The sequence below is a fragment of the Meles meles genome, chromosome 10, assembly GCF_922984935.1.
Source record: "Meles meles chromosome 10, mMelMel3.1 paternal haplotype, whole genome shotgun sequence".
Lineage (NCBI taxonomy): Eukaryota > Metazoa > Chordata > Mammalia > Carnivora > Mustelidae > Meles > Meles meles.
Genome location: NC_060075.1, coordinates 24,420,191 through 24,443,012, shown reverse-complemented (window position 1 = coordinate 24,443,012; position 22,822 = coordinate 24,420,191). Strand labels below are relative to the sequence as shown.

General features: G+C 42.7%; 1 protein-coding gene across 2 annotated transcripts in view; it reads left to right on the top strand.

Annotated features, from left to right (window-relative positions):
* Positions 1 to 22,822, top strand: part of SND1 (staphylococcal nuclease and tudor domain containing 1) — a 418,356-nt gene that overhangs the window by 14,935 nt on the left and 380,599 nt on the right. For both annotated transcript variants that reach the window (XM_046021639.1, XM_046021638.1), the window contains exons 2-3: positions 16,213 to 16,362; positions 22,562 to 22,682. In XM_046021639.1, the coding sequence (XP_045877595.1) occupies positions 16,213 to 16,362; positions 22,562 to 22,682 (271 nt within the window). The remainder of the gene's footprint in view (positions 1 to 16,212; positions 16,363 to 22,561; positions 22,683 to 22,822) is intronic.

Below are 22,822 nucleotides of genomic sequence, written 5' to 3'. Positions count from 1 at the left end.
ATCACGACTGGGGCCGAAGGCAGAGGCTTAATGGACTGAGCCACCCAGGCACCCCTGGATGTGTTTAATAAAATGCAGGAGCAGTGTTTTCTAGGCAGTACCTGCAGTTAAGATGACATGGGGGAATTCCAGATAGGCCAGTTAGCCTTCTGTTTGGTTTCTTGAGGAGGTTTGCAAATCTATGTGCATCGCAATGGAGGCTGGAGGAGCGAGACTGGGGCACCAGCAGGTTGCGGGAAAAGAATGACCACTTGTCTTGTGTTCTCAAGCTGTGTTAGATAAGTGGAGACTTCAGTTTTTACTCCCCCATGATAGTTTTCCTGGGATTTTAATGGTAAGAAGGATCCTGGGATGGTACATTAATTTAGCAATAAAGGACTCTGAAATGCTTATGGTAGATTTGTGATTTGTACTTTATTTTGACATCTAAAATTAAGCATTAACGTTTCAAATAGGAAAAGTTTCCAAACAAATCTGGAACATAAAAAGGGAAAAATTAATGCTTTTCATGGGTAGCCTAGAAATTCAATTACATGCTTAAGTTCTACAGTCAGTCCTGCATATAAACCAAAAAATATGTTAGATATTTTTTTTAAAGTTTATTTATTTATTTGACAGACAGAGATCACAAGTAGGCAGAGAGGCAGGCGGAGAGAGAGAGGAGGAAGCAGGTTCCCTGCTGAGCAGAGAGCCCAATGTGGGGCTCCATCCCAGGAACCTGGGATCATGGCCTGAGCCAAAGGCAGAGGCTTTAACCCACTGAACCACCCAGGCGCTCCTATGTTAGATATTCTTTAGAGTTGATTCACTCTGAGTAGTACCGAGTATTATGCTGTGTAAGCTAGTATCCCTTTTGCTCTAAGCTTGTCTTAAGGAAAAAAAAATGCGTAGGACTTTATGGCTGCAAACCTGAGAAATAATACTAAAGGCAATAATTTTCATTTCTCTCAGGTATTTCGGGGTCTCTGGTGTGCTTTCATTTAGCTGTATCTGGTGTCAGCTCTCCTTCCCCTCCTGATTACTGGGCTGCGATGTGACATTTTGTACTCTGGGCCACTGTGCCAGCAGAGCTGTGAGAAGTCAGAGATGGCAGCTACAGCCATGGGGGCTAGGAGGGTAGTAGCTGCCCTCTGGCCGCTGCCTCCCTGGATCAGGAATCAAGGGGCCACTTCCCTCCTTCCTTTGAGCATTGGTGATGCTGAGGAGGACAGAGTCAGAGTCGGGGGTGGGGATTGGACTCATCCAACAACCGAGTAGCGTCCGGAGTGAGCAGCTCCCAGAGTGCCAGCTCCCGGGTGCCAGCTCCCCGGGTACCGGCCCAGACTTCTCCACGCTGCTGTAGCGAGCCCTGCTTCGCCCACATCAGTTCCTCCAGGGTGGAGGGGTGGCCTCTTTTGTCATCAGGAACAACTTTTTCTTGGGTTTCCTTAAGAGAAGAAAGAAGAAGCCTTTGTGTTTGGGGAGCCGCATCTTCCACCTGTAGTGCGGACCCGGAAGTTTGAGAGGCATGTGATCTTCAGCCCTCCTCTCACGTGACCACACGAAGTAGTGCGGGAACAGTGTGGGCATGTGGATGAAATGTGTGTGAGCAGAAAAACCGCCTCCCTTATTGAACTCGTAAGACAGGCTGAGGCCAGATACTCTAGGAGTGTGTATTTTCAAGTGTTTAAGAAAAGGTACACATCAGTAGCTTTTTAATGTGCTTTCAGGGCTGTAAAATTTCTGGGAGTCCCTAACCAAATCTTGGACTAGGGCTCCAGTCCGTCATTATTTGGTAATCATTTTTACAGGTCGGGATGTGGAAAACACTCAGAAGGCACCGCCCTTGTCATCACTTACTGTGCTCATAGCTGGCACAGGAGCACATCTGTAAGGCTTTGTGCATGTACAGCGCTTAGAAGGGGCCTCTATGTGAGCCCTGGAGTCCACAGTTTGGTGTTTTTTGTGGCCACACTGGATGCCACCTGGGGTCTGGCTGGGGGACGGTAGGTTCCGGTGCTGTCAGAGACTGCTGTGCGCTGGCTCAGCGGTAGCCCAGGCTTGCTTGTGCCCTCTCTGAGCACTTCCCTCTCTGTCACAGCGTGCTCTCTGCCTATGCACTTACATTTCTCTGAAGATAAAAGGGAACTAGCATTAATTTTGTTGCTTTCAGTTAAGGCATTCAAATATATTTTTGTTACCTTGGTATTTGGATACAGGCTTTGGGGTATAAACCTACCGAGACATTCGTGTCTATTAAGTAAGAATAAATGTAAGAATCACGGAGAATATAATTGTAGAAGAAATTATCGCGTTTGCTTATTGTCCCTTTGGGGGATATAGGAAGTGACTGAGGGTAGTGGGAAGACAATTGAATATTGAACACTTAATTGGGAGATTCTCCAGTGTGGTCTGGGGTATAGATTCGAGTGGTTTCTGTTGAATAGAGTAGACTTGACAGCTCACAGGAAATAATCAATTGAGTAGTTAGACATGAGTTAGCTAAGAGTTTTTGAAGGAGGTAACAAGGGAAATTCGACATCTCCTAATAAGAGAACTGCTGAGGGAAGGGGGCTGAAGAAAATGTTCCCAGAAATAACACAAACTTCCTAGGGGTGAATGGAACGAAGCCGAAGGTAGTTGGGGCTGCATTAGGGAGGGCGGAGAGAAGGGCGGGCAAGGTAATGAGCTCTGGGAGTGGAGAATCCTGGATGAAGGCAGGAGGACTAAGGTGAGAACATGCCTCTCGGGGGGGTTGTGCCGAGGGGGTGGGTGACAGGCCTTCGGGCTGCTTGTTGTCATTTGGCAGAGAAACAGGAAAACAGCTGTGAGTGTGGCACACGCTCTTGAGATCGTTGCTCTTGTTAGCTTCATCAGAAATCTGCTAAGCTAGAAGTTGTTTAAGGACAAGGACCATGTCTTGATTGTTCTTGGCCCCTCTCTCCCGAGCCTGGCACTGTGCTTTATACACAGTAGGGCCACTCATTTACTAAAAAAAGTAGTGCTTCCTTTCTGTCTGGTCTTGTTCTGTGCTCTGGAGCCATGAGGATGAGTAGGGTAGACCTTGTCCTTGTCTTCATAGATCTTGTAGCTTTTTCGGAAAAACCAGTACTAAACAGCTCTTCTGTTTAGTGTTGTGATGTATTCTGTGGGAAGAAATACAGAGTAGTCAGAGAGTACATAAAGCAAAGCTATCCGACGCAGTCTGAGAATTGGGTTGGCCTCTTTGAGAAAAACATCTAAGCTCAATTTGCTGGAGAACATGTTTCTGAGCTAGGCAGTTAGGGTGGGGATAAAGAGACTGGCAATCAATAATTTTATTGTGCATACCCATCACTCAAGGGTCTTATTGAAATGCAGATTCTGCTTTTGGAGGTCCTGGGTGGAATTGGAGTGTCTGCATTTCTAACAAGCTCTCAAGTGATTGCTGGTCTGTAATCTTTTTCAGAGGTTCTCTGTGCATCCTTCTCACTTACGCATTTTTAAAATTCTTTTGTTTCAGTTGAAAGATGATGGGACTGAACTGGGTCGTTTTTCCCTCCAATCTGTAGCTGCGGAGGCTGCAGTGATAGAACTGGGCGGTGCTTTCTAGCGGGAGTTGACCAGCCGTAGAGACTCTTCTTCCTGTCCCCTCTGCATGATCACTGAAAATCCTACTCTACTGTCTTCCCTTTTGATCTGGACAACTTGCATTGTAGAGAAGGCCAAATGTATGGGGGACAGGAGGAGGAAACTTTAGGATTTTGTTAAGAACCAAAGAAAATCCAGTGTCTTGCATATTAACAGAATTTCTTTTGGCATCTCCCAAAACACCCCTCTAGATAAGCATGGGGGACTCAGGCATTGTTTTTGATAATCCTGTTCCTCTTTGATAATAAAAAAGGCCCACTCTGAGGGGTAAAGAGATTATTATAACCAGCTTAGAAGGTTTCACTGAAACTAAAAATGTGTTTGGTGCTCTTGTCTCTTATAGAATGTTCTCAACTGGGACGCCTGAGGCTCAACAGGTTAAGTGTTCACCTTTGGCTCGGGTCATGATCCCAGGGTCCTAAGGATCAAGTCCCACCTCAGGCTCCTTGCTCAGCGGGGATCCTGCTTCTGTCTCTGCCTGCTGCTCCCCCTGCTTGTGACCTCTCTCTCTGACACACACACACACACACACACACAAAATGTTCTCAGTTACTATTAACTGAACTCCCATCAGTTGTTTCTTAGAACTTTTGAGACATTAAGGAGTTTCTGGTTTGCTGAATATAAAACCTAATTAGATCACACATGTAAATTTTAAAATCCGCAGCAGCTAACTAACCTAGGAAGAAAGAGGGACTCTCCCTAAAACCTGAGACCCTTTTTGGGTGTGTTCACCTTTTTGAACTGTGCACTCAGAGGACATTTGAATTCTGTGATTTGAAAGCACTGTATTTTATTTGGAGGAAGAATGCGCGGCAGTGAATGGATCACATCAAAAGATGTCTTGCAACACAGTAACAACTTGACATTCACTTTCTTAGTGTTGTGTGCATAGAGCAGGGGAGGGAGGGAGGTGAGGAGCAAACCAACCACCACTTTCAGAACTACCAGTGAGATCCAGTTTTAGTGATTGTTTTGTCATAAGACTCTAAGGCAGCCTGTAATATGTTTAGCACCTAAAATTTTTTTTAAACTTTACTTGAAAAATTTCAAACTTACATAAACATTGCAAGGATAGTTCACATAACTTCTATGTTCCCTTCATTCAGAGTCCTCAGCTGCCATATTGTTTTCTCTGAATGTATTATAGTCCTTATTCATGGTAGTTCTGTTCTGTAAAGTTGTGAATGAGAGAATACTGAACCATCTCTCCCGTGAGAGGTACAGGGTTAGGTTCCTGCCAGCCTCTGGTCCTCACATTTTCATCGAGTGATAGATACCTAATAGATAGATTGTTCCGTATGTGCTTCTGTTTAAAGACATCTCATTTTAATATATATTGTTGATTCATTAACATTGAACTAATGACCAAAAGCACTATAACTCATGCCCGAATGAAATTTATCTACCCTTTTCTCTGTAAGGCATATCACAACATCTTCCTTTGTGCTTAAGATCACTTCAGGATGACACCTTGGGGCCACTTTAAATTTAAACAGTGAAATCTCCAACAAAAAGCCCCACTCACTGCAGTAATTTTTCTTTCCCTTTATTATAGGCCAAGTACTTGACCATAACCATTCAGTAGCAGGGTCAGAGTCCTTTAGGGATAATCTTTTATGTTCCGAAGTCAATTAATTTTTCTTCTTCTTCTTTTGGTAATTTTCACACGTGACTGTTGCTCACTTTGAAATTTTCTTTTGACAACTGGAATGGATTTCTGTGAAATGATGCTCACATTTGCCTGCCATATAGTTCTTCCTGAGTTCTTCTCTTATTTCTGAGTAATTTTCTCAATCTCTGGGTCCTTGACCACAGTGGAGCTCAGCATCGAGTAGCGAGGACTTGGTTCTGCAGAGGACTGTCATCCGGGGGATACCCCTGGTATGGGCTTCCCAGAGATTGAGTTACTTCCTTCATGGTGAGGCTTTATTTGTGCCGGAGTAAGCTACAACCTTGGCATTTTTATGTAAGCTACCAGTTTTTTTTTATTATTAAGGTAGAATTGATACACAACATATATTAGTTTCAGGTGTACAACATAACAGTGTGATACTGGGTAGTGTAAAATGATCACCATAATAAGTCTGCTTACTCTTAGTCACCATACATAATTCCAGAACTTTTTTCTTGTGATCTTTTAAGATTTCTTTTAGCAGGGGCGCCTGGGTGGCTCAGTCGTTAGGTGTTTGCCTTCTGTTCCGGTCATGATCTCGGAGTCCTGGGATGGAGTCCCGCGCGCCACCTCCCTTCTCAGCCAGGAGTCTGCCTCCTCCTCTGCCCTTCACCCTGCTGGTGTTCTCTCTCTCTCTCTCTCTTGCTCTTGAGTAAATAAGTAAAATCTTTAAAAAAAAAATTTTCTTTTAGCAACTTTCAAATAGGCAATACAGTATTATCTGTAGTTGCCATGCTGTATGTGACATCTTCATGACTTACGTATTTTTTAATTAGAAGTTTGTACCTTTGCCTCTCTTCACCTACTTTGCCCGCCATCACCTTTAGGCACCAATTTTTTGACTCACAGTTCTCAAATTTTAGCATTTGGTGTTTCCTGGGAGTGTGCTAGGAAAACCTGGGTTCTAGCTCAGCTGTACCACATAACTATGCTACAGGTTCCTCTGTTGCAAGATGAGGATAAATGTGCCTGCTCTGATTTGTTGAGGATGAAGAGGGGTGGAGGGTGGGGGTGGGGGAGGGAAGAGAGACCAATGTGCCCTTGACTTATACTTAGTACCTGCTAGGTGTCAGGTACTGTGAGGCATCTTACTTAGTCATCCTAACAACCCAGAGAGGATGGTGATAGTAATGTTGTCCTCATTTATATGGAGGGAATAGCCCAGTGCTTGGAATGCTTTTTCACTTGAGTTTGCTTTTAGACTCAAGACTGATTTCAGAGTTCATGGTGGTCTGAGGCTATGAGTGTCACCACACTTCATCAGGGATAAAGTTCAGTGCAGATGGAAGTTACAGTACTTCTTTACCATAACCTCTGAGGACAAAGATACTGACATAATAAGCACTTAAATCTACTCTCCTAGACTGGGGTATCTTAGCTGATAAATAGGGAAAGTAGATTATGGATTATTTAATCTTTTCTGATTGAATTCAGTTTTTGGTGACTTTTCCATGATTTTGATGTTTTATACTCCTGGAGGAAAGGTCCACTTTTTTCTATTGTATATACTCTTACAGTCTTTACTTGAGACTACACTTTGAGCCATTTTTCTTTTTTAAAGATTTATTTATTTTGGGTGGGGGGAGGGGGCAGAGAAAGAGGAAGGGAGTGTTCCAAGCAGACTCCCTGCTGAGTAGAGTCCGACGTGGAACTTGATCTCACAGCCCTGAGATCATGAGCTGAGCCAAAATCAGGAGCTGGACACTTAACTTAACTCCCTGAGCCATCCAGGTGCCCCTGAGCCATTTCTTAAGCAATACTGGCTGTTACTGGGTCTTTTGGCTGGCTATTTTTTTTTTTTTTTAAGATTTTATTTATTTATTTGACAGAGAGAGAGCACAAGCAGAGGGAGAGAAAGAAGCACACTCCCGTTCAGCACAGAGCCTGATGTGGGACTTGATCCCAGGACCTTGGTACCATGACCTGAGCTGAAGGCAGAGGCTTAACCCTCTGAGCCACCCAGGCGCCCCTGGCCAGCTATTCTTGTTCAGATTTCATTACAACTCTCATGGGTAGACTCCTATATTTTATGAATATTTATGAATGAGGAAACTGAGGCAGATAGAGCCAGTTAACTTTCAAAGGTCACCACTGACATTGATTTGATTCTGAAACTAAATTCTTACTGCCACATACCACTGTCCCTTCTCTGATTACAAAAAGGAGCAGTTTGTATAACTTGGAGTGGTAGTCCAGAATTTATTTTTGCTGTGCACTTGCTATTTAGACTACCATAAGACTAGTTTTCATCTCACTTCCTTGTCATAATACATCAGAGGTTGGCAAACTGACTCTGTAACGGGCCAGGTAGTAAATATTTTAGGCTTTGCAGGCCATACGGTCTCTGTTGAAGCTACTCAACTCTGCTTCTAGTGTGAAAGCAGCCATAGACAAACAAATGATCTTGGCCATATTCCAATAAAACTTTATTTATGGACACTGAAATTTGAATTTCATACTCTTTTCATATGTTACATAATACCCTTTTGCTTCCCCCCCCCCCCCCCAGCCATTTGAAAATGTGAAAGCCATTTTTAGCTCATGGATAGTACAAAAGCAGGCGGTAGGATGGATTTGGCCAGCGGGCTGTCATTTTCCAGTCCTGTTTTTATCGTTCTGGAGTTGTCTTCCTTTGTGTTTCCTTTTCGGGTGTTCTTTTGTAACATTGGACTCTTAGGTCTCTGCTTGCCTTGCATATGGTGGTATTTAAGAAGTGTTGGTTTGATTTCAGGCAGCCAGCCCATGGAAGCTTTCCTTGCTTAGTGATTTAGTCTTTGACACCTGCTCTGCTGACACATAAAAAATGGAGATTGTAATTTGGAAAGAGATTTAATCAGTAGGTAACCTCAGATTTAATCTGCAGGTAACTTCAGATACCGCTTAATAGGCCTCCACTCCCCAGATACTTGTTTCTGCATGTGTTGGCATAGTGGAACATCAGGCCTGGGGAACCTTGTGTCCTGTCCGTGCTCAGCCATTAGTACTTTTTGTCATCAAAAGTCATTTTACGTGTTTTGCGTGCAGATTTTTCATCTCTAAAATAAAAAGGCATAGATCAGGTGTTCTCTTTAGCTGCCCTCTCTCTGTAAATGTTTGTTATAGTCCCTGTGAGGTGTAAACTCCCCGATTTTCAAACTGAGGACCAGTTTGCTGTAGAGCTGGCCCGAGGAGCAAGGAGCGGGTGCTTCTGCTGGGCTCCGCTGAATGTGCTGGTGCGCCCAGAGCAAGTGAAATGAATGACTTGCCCTGAGGCCACGGGCTTCCAGTTCATCGTGTTTGAATGCTGGGCCTCTAATTTAGGTTTGCCTTCTGCTCTTGCCAGAAAAAGAAAGAAAAAGCTGGCTGTGTTGGCGAGATTCTGGGAAAGACCTCCCAGACCACACAGCTTATGTTCTTCCGGGATTGCTTGCTCTTTGTCTCAATGACTTTTTAATTTTCAAGTGATGATTCTTCTTGTGGAGGCAACAGCTCAGGCTGCCAAGAAGCTTTTTCCTGATATACTTCTGAAATTTTCCCCAATTTAGTTTCTCTTCAGTTACTCTTTAATTCTGTTGGTTTGGTTTTTTTTTTAATAGAAGTTTTTTGCTTCATGAAATTGTATCTAATAAAAGCTTTCCTACCCTATCCACAACAGCTCCTTCCCCATCCCCTGTTGGTGTTTTTAGGTAGAGAAAATGCCTGTCCAGGGAAGGGGCCCTGGCCTGCTGCTCTGTCACTCTGACATGCAGCCTCTGCCCCTGTAGCTTGGGGTATGACTGTCGCCAGTTTCCAGATGGCACCATGGCTCTTTCTGCCCAGTGACTTTCCTGGTTCTTCTCTCTGTGCCCCGGAGGGAAAGGAGTTCATTCTCCTTGATGTGTTCTTTCTTAGGAAGTGTTTATATTGTTTTCATCATTTTAGAGCATTGCAGATTTCGCTGAAGTTCTCCTTCCTTTCTGTGACTTCTACCTTGTTATTTATAGTGGACTTGAAAGTTTACAGTAGCCCTCCATTTTTTGGTGAGTCACCATCCCTAACTTTTGATTCTGAGTCAGCTGCCTTTTTAACACAATTTTTTTGTTGTTGTTGTTAGTGTTGATCAGCTAAGCATCTAATCTTCCTGCTAGATATGGGAATGCTCTATAGCGAAGTGTACATCTTACGCCACCAAGGTTTTGTATTTCCATGTTGGATGTTAAAAATTTTTTTTTTAACTGAAATAAATTCACACACCATAAAATTCACCCTTTTAAAGTATACAATTCAGTGGCTTTTACTGTGTTTACATAATGTTCAACATTGTCTAATTCTAGAATGTGAAAAGATAAACCCTATACCCATTAGCTCCCCTCCCTCCAGCCCTTGGAACCACTAATCCTCTTTCTTTCTATGGATTTGCCTGTCTTGGACATTGATATAAACAGAATTATAAAATGTGTGGCTTTTTCTGTCTGGCTTCTTTCAATTACTGTAATGTTTTCCAGGTTCGTTCATGTAGTATTAAGCAGTACTTCGTTTCTTATTTCCAAATACTCCATTTTATGGATATACCACATTTTATTTATTCACATTTGAAGGACCTTTGGGTTGTTTCCACTCTTTTTGGTTCTTATGAACTGTTGGAATAAATGTTTGTGTGCAAGTTTTTGTGTGGTCATATTCTCTTGGGTATAAACCTAGGAGTGGAATTGTTGGGTCATATGATAATGCTTTGTTTAACTTTTTGAGGAACTGTCACACTGTTTTCCAGAATGACTGGATTACCAACAATGTAGGGGGGTTCTAATTTCTCCACATCCTTGCAAACACTTATTGTTGTTCTTCTTGATTAAAGCTATTCTAGTGGCTGAAGGGACCATTCTGGCTTTTTTTTTTGTTAAGGATTTTACTTTTTTTTTCTTTTTAAAGGATTTTACTTACTTACTTGAGGGAGAAAGAGAGAGCACAGAGGGAGCGGGAGAAGCAGACCCTCGCTGAGCAGGGAGCTTGATGAAGGGCTCATTCCCAGGACTCTGAGATCATGACCTGAGCCAAAGGCAGACCCTTAACTGACTGAACCCCACCCAGGCCCCCCCCCACCCCCCGTCATTGTGGCTTTAATTTGCATTTCCCCTGTGACTGATGATGTTGAGTATTTTTCATGTACTTATTGATCACCTGTATATCTCTTTAGCAAAGTGTATGCACATCTTTTTCCCATTTTTAATTGTGTCTTTTTTTTTTTATTGAGTTCTAGTAGTTCCTTATTCTAGACACTGGATCCTCATCAGATATGTTTTGTAAATCCTGCCTTTTCACTTTCTTTATAGTGTTCATTGAGTCCCTAGGTTTTAATTTTGACAGTCAGTTTATCATTTTTTTTTTGTTTGCTTGTGCTTTGTAAGATGGCATCATATCTAGAAACCGTTGCCTAATCCAAAGTCATGAAGATTTATACCTGTATTTTTTTTCTAAGGGTTTTGTAGTTTAACTCTTACATTTAAGTTGGCTACTTTCTGAGCTAAGTTTTGTATGTGATGTGAGGTAGAAGTCCAACTTTATTCTCTTGCCTGCAGATACTGTTTTCTCAGCCCATTTTTGTTGAAAAGATTCTTTCCCAACTGCGTTATCTTAGCACCCTTTTTAAAAATCATTTGGCCATAAACATGTGGGTTTATTTTGGGCCTTATTGATAACATTAATATTTATCAGGTGGCTCCCCTTATTTATATTAGGTCTTCATATTGGCAGGTGTTGCTAAGCTAGTCCTCTTGAATCTTAATAGGCAGATATATCTGTTAATCTAGTTCTCCTTGCAGAGCTTAATGCGGTGTTCTCAGCTAATAAGATTCCATTCTTAGGCCAAGATGACTTTTACTCTTGGTACTGTGAAAAAAAAATACTGGCTTTATTGTCATACTTAAATGGATCTTCCTTTTTTTTTTAATAATTTTTTTTTAATATTTTATTTATTTGACAGAAATCACAGCTAGGCAGAGAGGCAGGCAGAGAGAGAGGAGGAAGCAGGCTCCCCGCGGAGCAGAGAGCCCGATGTGGGGCTCGATCCCAGGACCCTGGGATCATGACCTGAGCCGAAGGCAGAGGCTCCAACCCACTGAGCCACCCAGGCGCCCCAAATGGATCTTCCTTTTTGAAAAATATTTATTTATTTATTTGAGAGAGAGAGAGAGAGAGCATGTACAAGGGGGAGAGGTCAAGGGAGAGAGGAGCCCGAGCAGGCCCTTTGCTGAGTGTGGAGCCTGATGTGGGCCTCGATTTCACTACCCTGAGATCACGACCTGAGCTGAAACCAAGAGTTGGACACTCAACCACCTGCACCACCCAGGTGCCCCATACTTAAATGGATTTCTATATCATCATTTTCTTTTCCTTAAGTATATAGCATAGCTAAGGTTTTGTGTAAGTTTTTTCCGTCTTAATGTCTATGGTCTGGGGGTTAAGGGTTATGTGCACCAAATCATCTATCAGGATCTAGTAAAGTTTTAATGTGGTATTCTGTTGCTGGGTACATTTTAGTGGCTGCCTATAAAGTGTTTCACTGTAGGTAAATCTCCCTGTAAACCTGTAAGTGGGCTTGAACAGTTTGAGTCCCTATTTTCCTGCATAGCTGGCTTGTCTCAGCCTTTGTCACCATCTAACTTGTGCCTTGAAGCCAGGTCCTCTGAATCACACCAGTCCCTTTGCAACCTTTATTGGCAGAGCCGCGAAATGTCTAATCCATAACCTCAATCAAACTGATTCATTGTGACAGCTGTTTTCACAAACCTCCTGCTGTATCAGGTAGGGCTAAGATCGTTTTTCTAGAGTATGTCATTTTATTAATATAATTGGATAAAGCAGTTACCATATGACTTGCTTTTTATGCCCTATAAATTAGCAATTAAGGATAATTACTGCATCCATGAAAGTTTGCAACATGAATCAGTACAGCTTTGGCAGAACAATTATCTGTGACAGTTTCCTCTCAGTCTTAACATTATTCTTCTGAAATTAAAATTCTGATAAACACTGTATTTTATGTACTTATGTTTATTGTTTGTCTCCTCTTACTAGAATGTCAGCTCTCTGAGAGTGGATACTTTTGTCTGTTTTATTTCAATGAGTATGTCACTTGCCTAGAACAATACCTGGTACACAGTAGGCACTCAAATTTGCATATGTTTAATAAATGAATAAATGAATCAGTCAGTGAATAAAATTATAAATGTTATCCGCTTAGATGTCAGGTCTTTCAGAGAAGAAAAATGATTTGGTGCTATAGGAGATACAAGTTAAATTTGACATATAAATGCTTTGTCTTTTACATTTTTAAAGACCCTTTAAATATTTTTTTCCTCCAGAAGCTATTTCTCCTTAGCTTTATTTGGTGAAGAACCTTGCATAAGAGAAGACCATTAAAATATTTTTATTGAGAGGGACGCCTGGGTGGCTTAGTCAGTTAAGTGTCTAATTCTTGATTTCAGCTCAGGTCATGATCTCAGGATCGTGCGATTGAGTCCTGCACTGGGCTCCATGCTGGGTGTGGATCCTGCTTGAGATTCTCGCTTTCTCACTCTGCCCCTCCCTCCCTTCCCCCATCTCCCCCTCTGGTGCCCCCTCACCTCACTTTAGCTCTTAAAAAAAATTTTTTTTTTTTAATTGAGGAAGAACTTGAGTAGAGACTGTTGGCAAATAAGGCAGGTGGAAGGAGTTTAACAATCCTTAGAAGCTGAAATGGAGGTAGTTCAACACACACTACACCTCCTTTATGCGATTTCAGTTCCTGTAAATAGTAGGAAGGAAACTAGTTCTTCTCTTGTAGATAGGTCTCTTCTTTCTTAACGGTCTGCAGACGTAGTCTTTTCCTGCTTCTCTGCTAAGGCTATGGCTGAATGAGGGGCAGCGAGTTTCACAGGAAAGATGTACATGTGTCAGTGCTCTCCTCCTGGGGGAACAGGAATGGTGGTGCTTGCCACGATGAGCATCTGTTCTTACTGGTTAGGAGGTTGAATTGGTGCCTGCTGCCCGAATTTGTACACTCAGTAGTATAAAAGATGTCAAGTAACCTGTAAAGGAAGTCCTCTCTCTCCAATAGTAATCCAAGCATTGACTGTTGTCTGAATGGCATATTTAGTGCAATAATGCAGAGATGTTCTGAGTCTTCAGAATAGCATTCAGGGAGAGGGGAGGAGGTATAGAGGAAGTTTTGCAAAATTCCTATGCACAAGTTGTTTGCCAAAACACTTTATGGGGCCAGGGTAATAGTTATAGACCCATTACCCCCCAGGGATCTGGTTTACTAGGTAGAGGCATTAGAGGTAGCACCTTTCTGATATTTAGGGACAAAGGGATTTTTCTCATTGGTCACTCTGTTCTTGAGCTTTTTGGTGTTTTTTTGTTTTTTTGTTTTTGTTTTGTTTTACTTTTGGGTCAGACTTGAGAAATAAGCACCTTTCCCCCTCTCTAGCCTGAGTTAGTGCTCACTCATCAGGGTTTACCTTGGTCAGCTAAGGTGGGTTTTCTTGTAAATGGACCTTAGCTTTCCCAGCTGGGCTCACTGAGAAGCACTGCGTCTCCTGGGAATGCTTTATTACTTTTTGTGAAAGGTTGTCTACAACTGAGGGCCAGGTACTGGGGACAAATGCTCTGGTTTATATCCTGTATGTAGCTTGGCTCTTGTCAGCCCCATTCAGAACTTGTGCGTGAATGATTTCAAGCGCAGGCATCCTACAGTATGCTGTTCTTGCTTCTGCTACTGGCGGAGGCTGGACTATAAACGAATCCGATCCCAGCTCTTTTCTTTTATATCCTTTGGCGCTTCTCATTTCAGGAACACCAAGCATCCAGTGTTCTAGTATACCTGTTCTTTCCTGGCTTCACCTTGAAAGCTTGTCTTTTTAGAATGTCAGTTGCTAGGGATGGTGCCCAGGGCATGGGTTCTCAGGAGAGGCAGTTAGAAAAGCTGTTTCATTGGAAGCTATAGAGTTTAATTGCTGGTAGCACTTGATCAGAAAGGGTATAAATGAAGAGCATGACTTGTAACTAGATAAGAAAGACTGTCTTTTTTAGGTGTTTTCCTGATGTAGCCAGAGAAGAGCTATTTAGACCAAGGTCTATATGTTTAAAGTACTGAGGATACTGTCATGTTAATCAGAGCACTATTATTTTAAAATTGGAACATGTGTATTTGTTGGACAGTTTCTGTAAAAGTTAGTAGAATGGATAAAAATTGTTCATACAATGAAATATATAGCCATGAAAGTGAATAAACAAGTGTTTTACATCAACACAGATGAGTTTCGCCAAGAAAAACAAAACAAAGGCAAACAAAGCAAGTTACATATGGGCACACACAGTAGACTCAATTTATAGGGAGTTCAGAAATAGGAAAAAATGAAATCATACTGTGTAGAGATGTAGACATAAATGGTAAAACTATACAGGAAAGCAAGGGAAGGGTTGTCATAATGGTGGCAGGGGAAGGGGCTACAGGTAGTGGGGCACAGGGGAGCCTAGGTTCCAGCAGCGTTCCTAGTCCTTCACTTGGGTGGTGGTTACTCAGTTGTTTGCTTATTTTTTAATGTGTATGTGTGTATTTGAATGTGCTTCAGTATTTATATTTCACAATTTAAAGCACTAATTAAGGTGGAGAGGCGAGGGAGAAGTATTAGCTAAGCAAATGTATACAGGAGTACCTTCCTTTCTAGGCATCATTTCTTTACAGAAAACTCCATGGTATTGTCTACCATAGACCTCTCTGTTGGCAGAACTCTCCAACCTTCTATCTACTAATTTTTCAGCAGATACTTCTTATTTTGAAGCGTTGAGATTGAGAGTTTCTCAGATCTAGTGAAGCCAGTGCCTGAGCCCATCTGTTCATTAAGTTGTGCCTTGCTGAGCGAAGACAACTTGAATAGCCTGGGTGACATTTGTCATTTTTTTCTCTATGCCTTTTCTTCTCTTCTCCCACTTGAAATCCTCCCTTCTTCTCCCGTGCATATATTTTAAGTTAAATCTCAGTGAGCTTCAGAGCTCTTTTGCAAGTGGGTTCTATGCCTGGTGCCTTTGATTAGAAAGCTAAAAGGAGCTACTGTGCTTGGGAGCTGTAAGATGCCTCTTCGATTTTTCTGTTTTAATCCTGGAGAGCGTGGACTTTCTAGATCACTTCATATATCTCCCTTACTCTAGACTGAGTGCTGTCTGCAACGGAAGTGTAGCATTGCCCAATACTCACTTCCTTGCAGATGGACTTAGGGGCTTCTTCCTTCAGCTTCCCTTTTTCTTAGGTCTTCCATTGCTTGCCTCCATCCTAGAATTGGGATGTGTGGATGGGGAGACATTAACTTCTTAATAATTGACAAGAACGTGGTGGTGCTCACTGGGATGAAATTACAAACGTCATTCATCTCCATGTCTCATATGCCTCTTTATCATGAACAGTCTATTTATTTTATGACTGTTCCATTGTTTGTTTAATTCCTTCTTCTATCTCTGGGTCTGTCTTTTGAGAAGCTAGCCTGATGTTTCTGTAAGTATTTCTCTTATGAAATTAAAAACAGGGATGCCTTGGGTGGCTCAGTCGGTTAAGCCTCTGCCTTCGGCTCAGGTCATGATCCCAGGATCCTGGGATCGAGTACCCCAGCAGGCTCCTTGCTCGGCAGAGAGCCTGCTTCTCTCTCCACCTCTGCCTGCCACTCTGCCCGCTTAGGCGCATGCGCGCGCTCTCTCTCTCTCTTTCTCTCTCTCTCTCTCTGACAAATAAATAAGTAAATAAAATCTTAAAAAACAAAAAGAAGAAATTAAAAACAATCCCATTCATTTAGCCATTCACTAGTCATTCCACAAGTATTTGAATGCCTCCAAGGAGCCAAGTACTGTTTGAGATGTTGGGGATACAGTAAGTGAACAACTTCTGTTACGGTAATCTTACCTCTAGACAGTTAATTTTCTCTTTTTCTCTCCCTCTGTAGGTCCTCTCAGGCTGTGCCATCATTGTCAGAGGGCAGCCTCGTGGCGGGCCTCCTCCCGAGAGGCAGATCAATCTTAGCAACATTCGAGCTGGAAATCTCGCACGCCGGGCGGCCGCAACTCAGCCTGATGCAAAAGATACCCCGGATGAGGTAGGTGCTTCCAGAGGCTTCCCTGAGGCTGTGGACCTAGATTGTCACCCCATCTCCTTGACCGATGCAAGTTTTGTAATCTTTTCCTGTGTATTTTGGGTATTAGTTTTATATCGTGGGAGTGAGGGTCTGGACATACTTGTCATGGCTTTGCATGAGTTTACACATTCACCACTGTTAGCAATGATCCCGGTCTCTGGCCCTTTTCTCCTACCTTTTCCCATAAGCTTGGAGCCTCCTCTGGTTTGTCCATGTTTTCACTCCTTCTCTTGGCCTAGGTTGGAATATTTGCTAGGTTGTCTTAGTCATTTGAGGTTGCCATTGGTTATGACAGAGTTCTTTTATTAATTTGTTTGAATTCTTCATGTTCAAAATTCAGAAGGATAGAGAATAAGAAATCTAGTTCTCTCCAGGGACTACTGATGTTGTTAGTGTGTTGTATCTCCTTCCAGAGCTACTTACCACCTGTCCCAGCAGACACTCTTCCTTTCATAAATAGTAGTATACTGCATGCCTCTGCTTTATTACAGATTCTGCTTAATCTTGGATCCATGAACCCCTAAAGGCATTTTTGAACCCCCTGAAATTGTTTGCAAAGTTTTGTGTAAACATGCATTGTTAAAGGACGGAGTTTTTAATTGGTTTCTTAAGGCGGCTTGTGGCTCACAAGTAGTCAAGAGCCATTGTGTTATGGTGATTTGAGAGACTTCTGACCCGGTGTCCCAGCATCCCCTCCATTGCCCTGTTTTCCTGCCTCTAACGCCTGCCCACCTTGCCGTCTTTGTGGTCTGCTTTGGACTCCTTCAGTTCTTACATCTCCTAGCAACTACTGTGAGTCCAAATTTGGCATGGTTTCGTCTTCTTGGCTCCCATACTTTGAAACCTCAGTTCTTGTCTCTTCTTAAGTAGTGCTTGGCTATCATCGAAAGCGAAATTTCTGGATTGTAATTATTTGTCCTTTCCCCAACTTGATGATAATTGGGCAAGTTTGGTACCTCACCTTACCTCTGCTGTTCCCTGATATGGAAGTGAAAAAGAAAATTCAACTCTGGGGATCTTCTGTCTAAGGAAAACATGTAGTTTTTAAAAATCTATAATAAAGGAGCATTTTGTTTCAATTACAATAATGAATCAATATTCTAGAAAATGGAGAAAAGTCCCCCGTAATTCTGTCAGCAGAAATCCGGTTAGATTCTTGGGCTGATGACAAAGTAGGCCAAAGAAATTCTTTTTCACTGGTCGTCCATCAGTGACCACAAGTATTAGGAGTAGTGATAGTGTAGACATTGGGTTATTTAGTGAGGATGAAACAAGATCATGTCAAGTGTTTATTTTTAGCACGTGTCTATAAAGTGCTTGATAAATTTGTTAATTTCTACTGTAAATACTAGTACTGTTAGTACTAATACTGTTAGACCAAGCCCTGAAGATTAACTCTTTCATAGTAGTTTTCAGATTTTGGATCTTAAGTGCTTATCTTGACCAACATTTGGAATAGTTATTTTCCTTTCAGTTGTGTGTTGTGTAACAGCTCGAGTACTCATGAAAGGAGAGTTGACGCTGGCTGGCTAGGGCTGACTAAGTTCATTGCCCCAGAAGAAAGATGCAACATAGCCTCCAAGAAAGAAGGGTTGGGGTTTAATTTCCTGTTTCGTGGATGGGAATCTAGGGCAGAGGAACACAAGGCCAGCTGGAACTCGTTCTAAAATACTTTAACAGTATTCTGTGTAATAGTACGGTAAAATCTTACAGGAACTATCCTAGCTGAGGGAATACTACGGAATCTGATATCAGCGTTCATTCTAGTTTCATGTATTTGTACAGTGTGGTGCTTTTTTTTTTCTCTTCCAGAGCAGCTCCATCTCATTGTTTCTCCTGGTAACTCTTCAAAGGTCCTGGAAATGTGAAGTATTTGATGGTTGCAGATTTCACCCTTTCTCAGCCACAGTCACCACTTACCTGCCTGATAATTCAGTCTCTCTTTTCCCTGCTGTAATCCGCTTTTTCCCCACCCCCCTGCTACCTCGCTTTTGAAGCTGCTTTGGCTCAAGTGACCAGTGACACCAACTGGTAACCCAAATCAGAAACCCTATTTCCGGCGCCTGGGTGGCTCAGTGGGTTAAAGCCTCTGCCTTCGGCTCAGGTCATGATCCCAGGATCCTGAGATTGAGCCTCGCATTGGAGACTCTGCTCCGCAGGGAGCCTGCTTCCTCTTCTCTCTCCGCCTGCCTCCTCTTCTCTCTCCGCCTGCCTCTCTGCCTAGTTGTGATTTCTCTCTGTCAAATAAATAAAATACCAAAAAAAAAAAAAAAAAAAAAAAAGAAACCCTATTTCCTTTGCTCTTCCCTGTGACATGTAGGCCTTTATCAAGACCTAGAAAGAGTCCACCTCCTTTAAGTGATCTCTTCTCCATCCTTGAAACTTCATTGCTACTCCTGTTGTTCTTTCTTCCACTCTGATGGTCTGCTAGGAATGCTGAAATAATGGTCCTTCTGCCTTCATTCTCTTCCCCTCTAATCCTTTCTCCATATGCTCCCAGATCTTTTTGAAACAAAATTTCATTTATTCCCCTGCTTAGTGTTATTTCCACATTCATTCCATGTTTATATGTATGTCTTTGTCTACTCCACTGTAAGCTCTTCAAGAGGTGGGACCTTACCTCGCATTCCTGTTCTTGAGCCTCGTCAGTGCCTGACACGAAACAGATACACAGTGAATAAACATGTGAATAATGAGGTTAAAAAATCTGAGCATCTCCTTTTTGGGGATCATTGGATTATGGAATGTGGCATTATCCTTTTTCTCTGGTTTTCCTTTGTTTTGGAGCATGTTGTCTATTTTTTTCACGTTCAGAAGGAGTCAGGGTATGGCTCATTTGCTTCCCTTTGTATCACTGTCCCAAATATCATTTGGTTCCTTATTCTCTGCCTTCACTCATGATATCTTCTTTCAAAGAAGCCCCGTTCTCTTCTAAGTCTTGTGGTGGTAAAAACAGCTCTACTGTATGTCCCCAGTCATCACTGCCCTGTTCCAGGCTAATCCCCAGCGTTGCCTAGCTACTCTAGGCAGCCTACATACTGCATTGACGAGCACTGTGGGAATTACATACTTATTTCCCACAGATTTACTGAGTTCCTGTTATGTGTGAAGCCCTATGTTGGTTTCATGAGACATCCAGAAATGTATGTTACAATCTTGTGTTCAGTGGAGCCTTCAAGACTTAGGATGGTGGGGTGGTGAGCCATAGAGATATTGGTTATATCCCTTGGGGTACAGTGGATGGGGTGATTAGAAGATGGGATAAGAAGTATTGAGCATTGGGGCATGGAAAAAATTAGCTAGCTTTAAGGATTTACATACACTGAACATATATATACATACTGAACATACATCTCTTTAGTAGTGGAGGAGTCTACCTGGTTCAAAGAAAAGATTGGAATTAAAAAACTCATTTCCTTTAGTAGACTGTAGACCTTGCTTGAGGCAGGGAGCAGAGTGCAAGCTGCTAGCTTGCCTGCTGTTGAGCATTCTAAAGGGAAGAGGTGATTTGGAGTCTCAGCTACTTAACAGCCATTTGCTTCTTAGATTGAGTGCTGAGACATCATGAACAGACCACAGCTTTCCTTCCTGTGAGGCCATTCTGGAGCTCATTTGATAAATGCTTTGGGCAACTTTTCCTGTACTTGATTCCTAGAGTTGTTCTGGGAGGCTGTGTTGGGATAGCCTTCTCCAGCAGATAGGCATCTGTTGGCTGTCCTCCGTATGGACACTCGGACAAAGATTTGTCCTGGAGTGCTCTCTTGGCCTTGCGAGGAGTGATGTGGTCAGTCGCTTCCATGGGTCTCTCAATTGCCTCTCTTCATAGCTAAAATCTTGTGCGGTTTGGGAATGTGCCCAGCTCTGGGTGGAACACGACTCGAGAGGCTGGTTTTAAAAAAGTAAGGTTATAGAAATTAGGTTATTTTTTCTTATGGGATTAGATGTATGTCCTTTCTAAGACCTCCAGTGTGGCTTTCTCTTATTGCCCAGTGACTTACCGGCTGTAAAATATGAGGTCCTAATGTTGAAGAGAAGGATGCTCCTTCAGCGAGTCTTAAAAGCTTTTAGGACTTTTGTCTAGTTGGTAGAAATTGCAGGTTTCCCCATAGGTGCTAGATAATTCCTTGTGAACTGACCCTTGTTGAATGAGTCTTTACCAACGTCCTTTAGGAGTGCTTGTTTAGTCAGAGCTTTTCCAAGTATTTAGGAAAACCACATTTTACTGAATTTTAGATACTGGTGGGGCCTCAGAGCTGAATCCTGAACATGAAGTAGCTGTAGGATGTGGCTCAGGCTGTTGTAGAATTAAGTGAATCACTAAGGTCATCAGACTGGAGGAGGCTGGGTTTTAGTTTGTTCAGTACAGTTTTTGTGATGTGGTTGACAGTTGGGCTCATTTTTCGATTACAAGACTCTTTTTGGTGACAGGTGGCTGCTTTCATTTTTAGGGAGTGGAACAGGGAGTGGAAATGGGACATGAAAGTATGATGAACTTTGTAGGACTATTGAGTGATTGGCTCTTTTGCTCTTGGGTGCTTTGAGGAAAGAGCATTAGATGAATGAGGATAAGCTTGTTTTTGTGTCTTTGAGAATGCTTACACAGGATCAGGTCTTCCTAGAAGAATTCCCAACTGATGTTGTGTAACACTGCTAGTTTTGTGAGTACCAGCCCAATGGGTTGGTGGACTGCCATCTTTGGATTGGCTTCTGGTTTCTGAGAAGTCATATGGATGTTTTGCTTTTAGAAAAGCCTATTGGATAGACCCATGGAATAATCTTAATGGTCTGAAAAGGTTAGCAGAGGCTTCCTTTCCAGGCCAGTGATGTACTGTTTATGTTTACTCTCTGTAGCCCGAGCTCTGTGGCTCTGGGCAGTTGTAAACATGCACATCTATGCATACTTACCTTTCGTGCTTTGCGTTTTTTTTCTGCACACAAGGTCCTGCAGATCCTGTGTTCCTTGAACTTTTACCCCCTCCTTCCTCATTTCTGTTCTGAGGGAACTTGGGGGCACTGAGCTAGGTGTAGACTGTAAATTCAAGTGCAGGTGGCCTCTGACTGACAGGACTCTTTCAGAGGAGACCTCTTCCTTTGTACCATCCTAGAAGTGGTGGGGTGGGAGACTTTGCATTTTGTGGATGTGTGGCTCACCCCTTATGTCAGGGCCTTAGGTGGGTGGAGGGAAGAATGTCATTGTCAAGATGACTCCTTACCAGGGCCTGTTACTGGTGTCTTCCCTAAGATTCTGGTCTCTGGGTCCCACTGGTGCAGCCCCAGACTAGAGCAGGAAAAGAAAACATTTTGGGGAGACTAGTTCTTACCCTTCTCAACTCTGCTGTTCTTAAAAAAGGTGGAGGAAATGATAGAAGCAAGGCTCGTCCTTGAGCAGGAGACTCACTCTGAAATAAGAGTACTAGAACCTTGCCTATACTCTGAGGATGCCTTGAACTGGTTTCGGCTAGTGTAATAATCAGTGAAAGCACTTTGTAAACTGGAAAGAGGCAAACAAATGGAGATGGTAGTTGCTTATGTTTTCCCTTTGACTAGATGAGTTCCTGGAGCCTGGACTTCTCATTCAAGAGTGGGTTGATAAATATAAAGCATTTAGAGTAGTAGCTGGCTTATGGCAAGTGCTGAAAAATTATTGGCAAAATTGGAAATATTACTACTCATGAAGGAAACTATAGCTCTGAATAGAAAGTAGTGGAGGAGAAAGTCCTGCCAGAATCTGGGCAACTATGACTCCTGCTTTGAGGGCCTGTGCTAGTGAAACCAACTGCTGGATTCCACCCTCCCCCCCCTCTTAAAGGTTTTATTTATTTGACAGAGTGCAAACGAGCGTGAGCAGGGGGAGGGGTAGAGGGAGAAGCAGACTGCTCACTGAGCTGGGAGCCTGATGTGGGGCTCTGTCCCAGGACGGCAGGATCATGACCTGAGCCAAAGGTAGACACTTAACTGACTGAGCCACCCAGGCGCCCCACTAGATCCTCCTTTTTTATGAGCCCCGTAAAAATGCAATCTATGTTATGTGCATTTCATTTTTATATTCCCCTCAGGGCTTAATGTAGGGCCAGGATATTGAAGGAATGAAGTTGCTTGAATGCTGATTGTGGTCGGAAACTAGGCAGTTCTCATGTGACACATTTGTTTTGTCTTGCAGCCCTGGGCATTTCCTGCCCGAGAGTTCCTTCGGAAGAAGCTGATTGGGAAGGAAGTCTGTTTCACTATAGAAAACAAGACTCCTCAGGGGCGAGAGTATGGCATGATCTACCTTGGAAAAGGTGAGTTAGCAAGGAGAAAGGGACTTCTCTCTGAGTCCAGAGTTGCTCCAAAGATCAGATTTTATCTGGGGGAAGGCGGGTGTGAGTTCTGGTGGAGATAATTCTAGGACAGTTGGCTGTGGGTGTAATTGGAAGTCTTT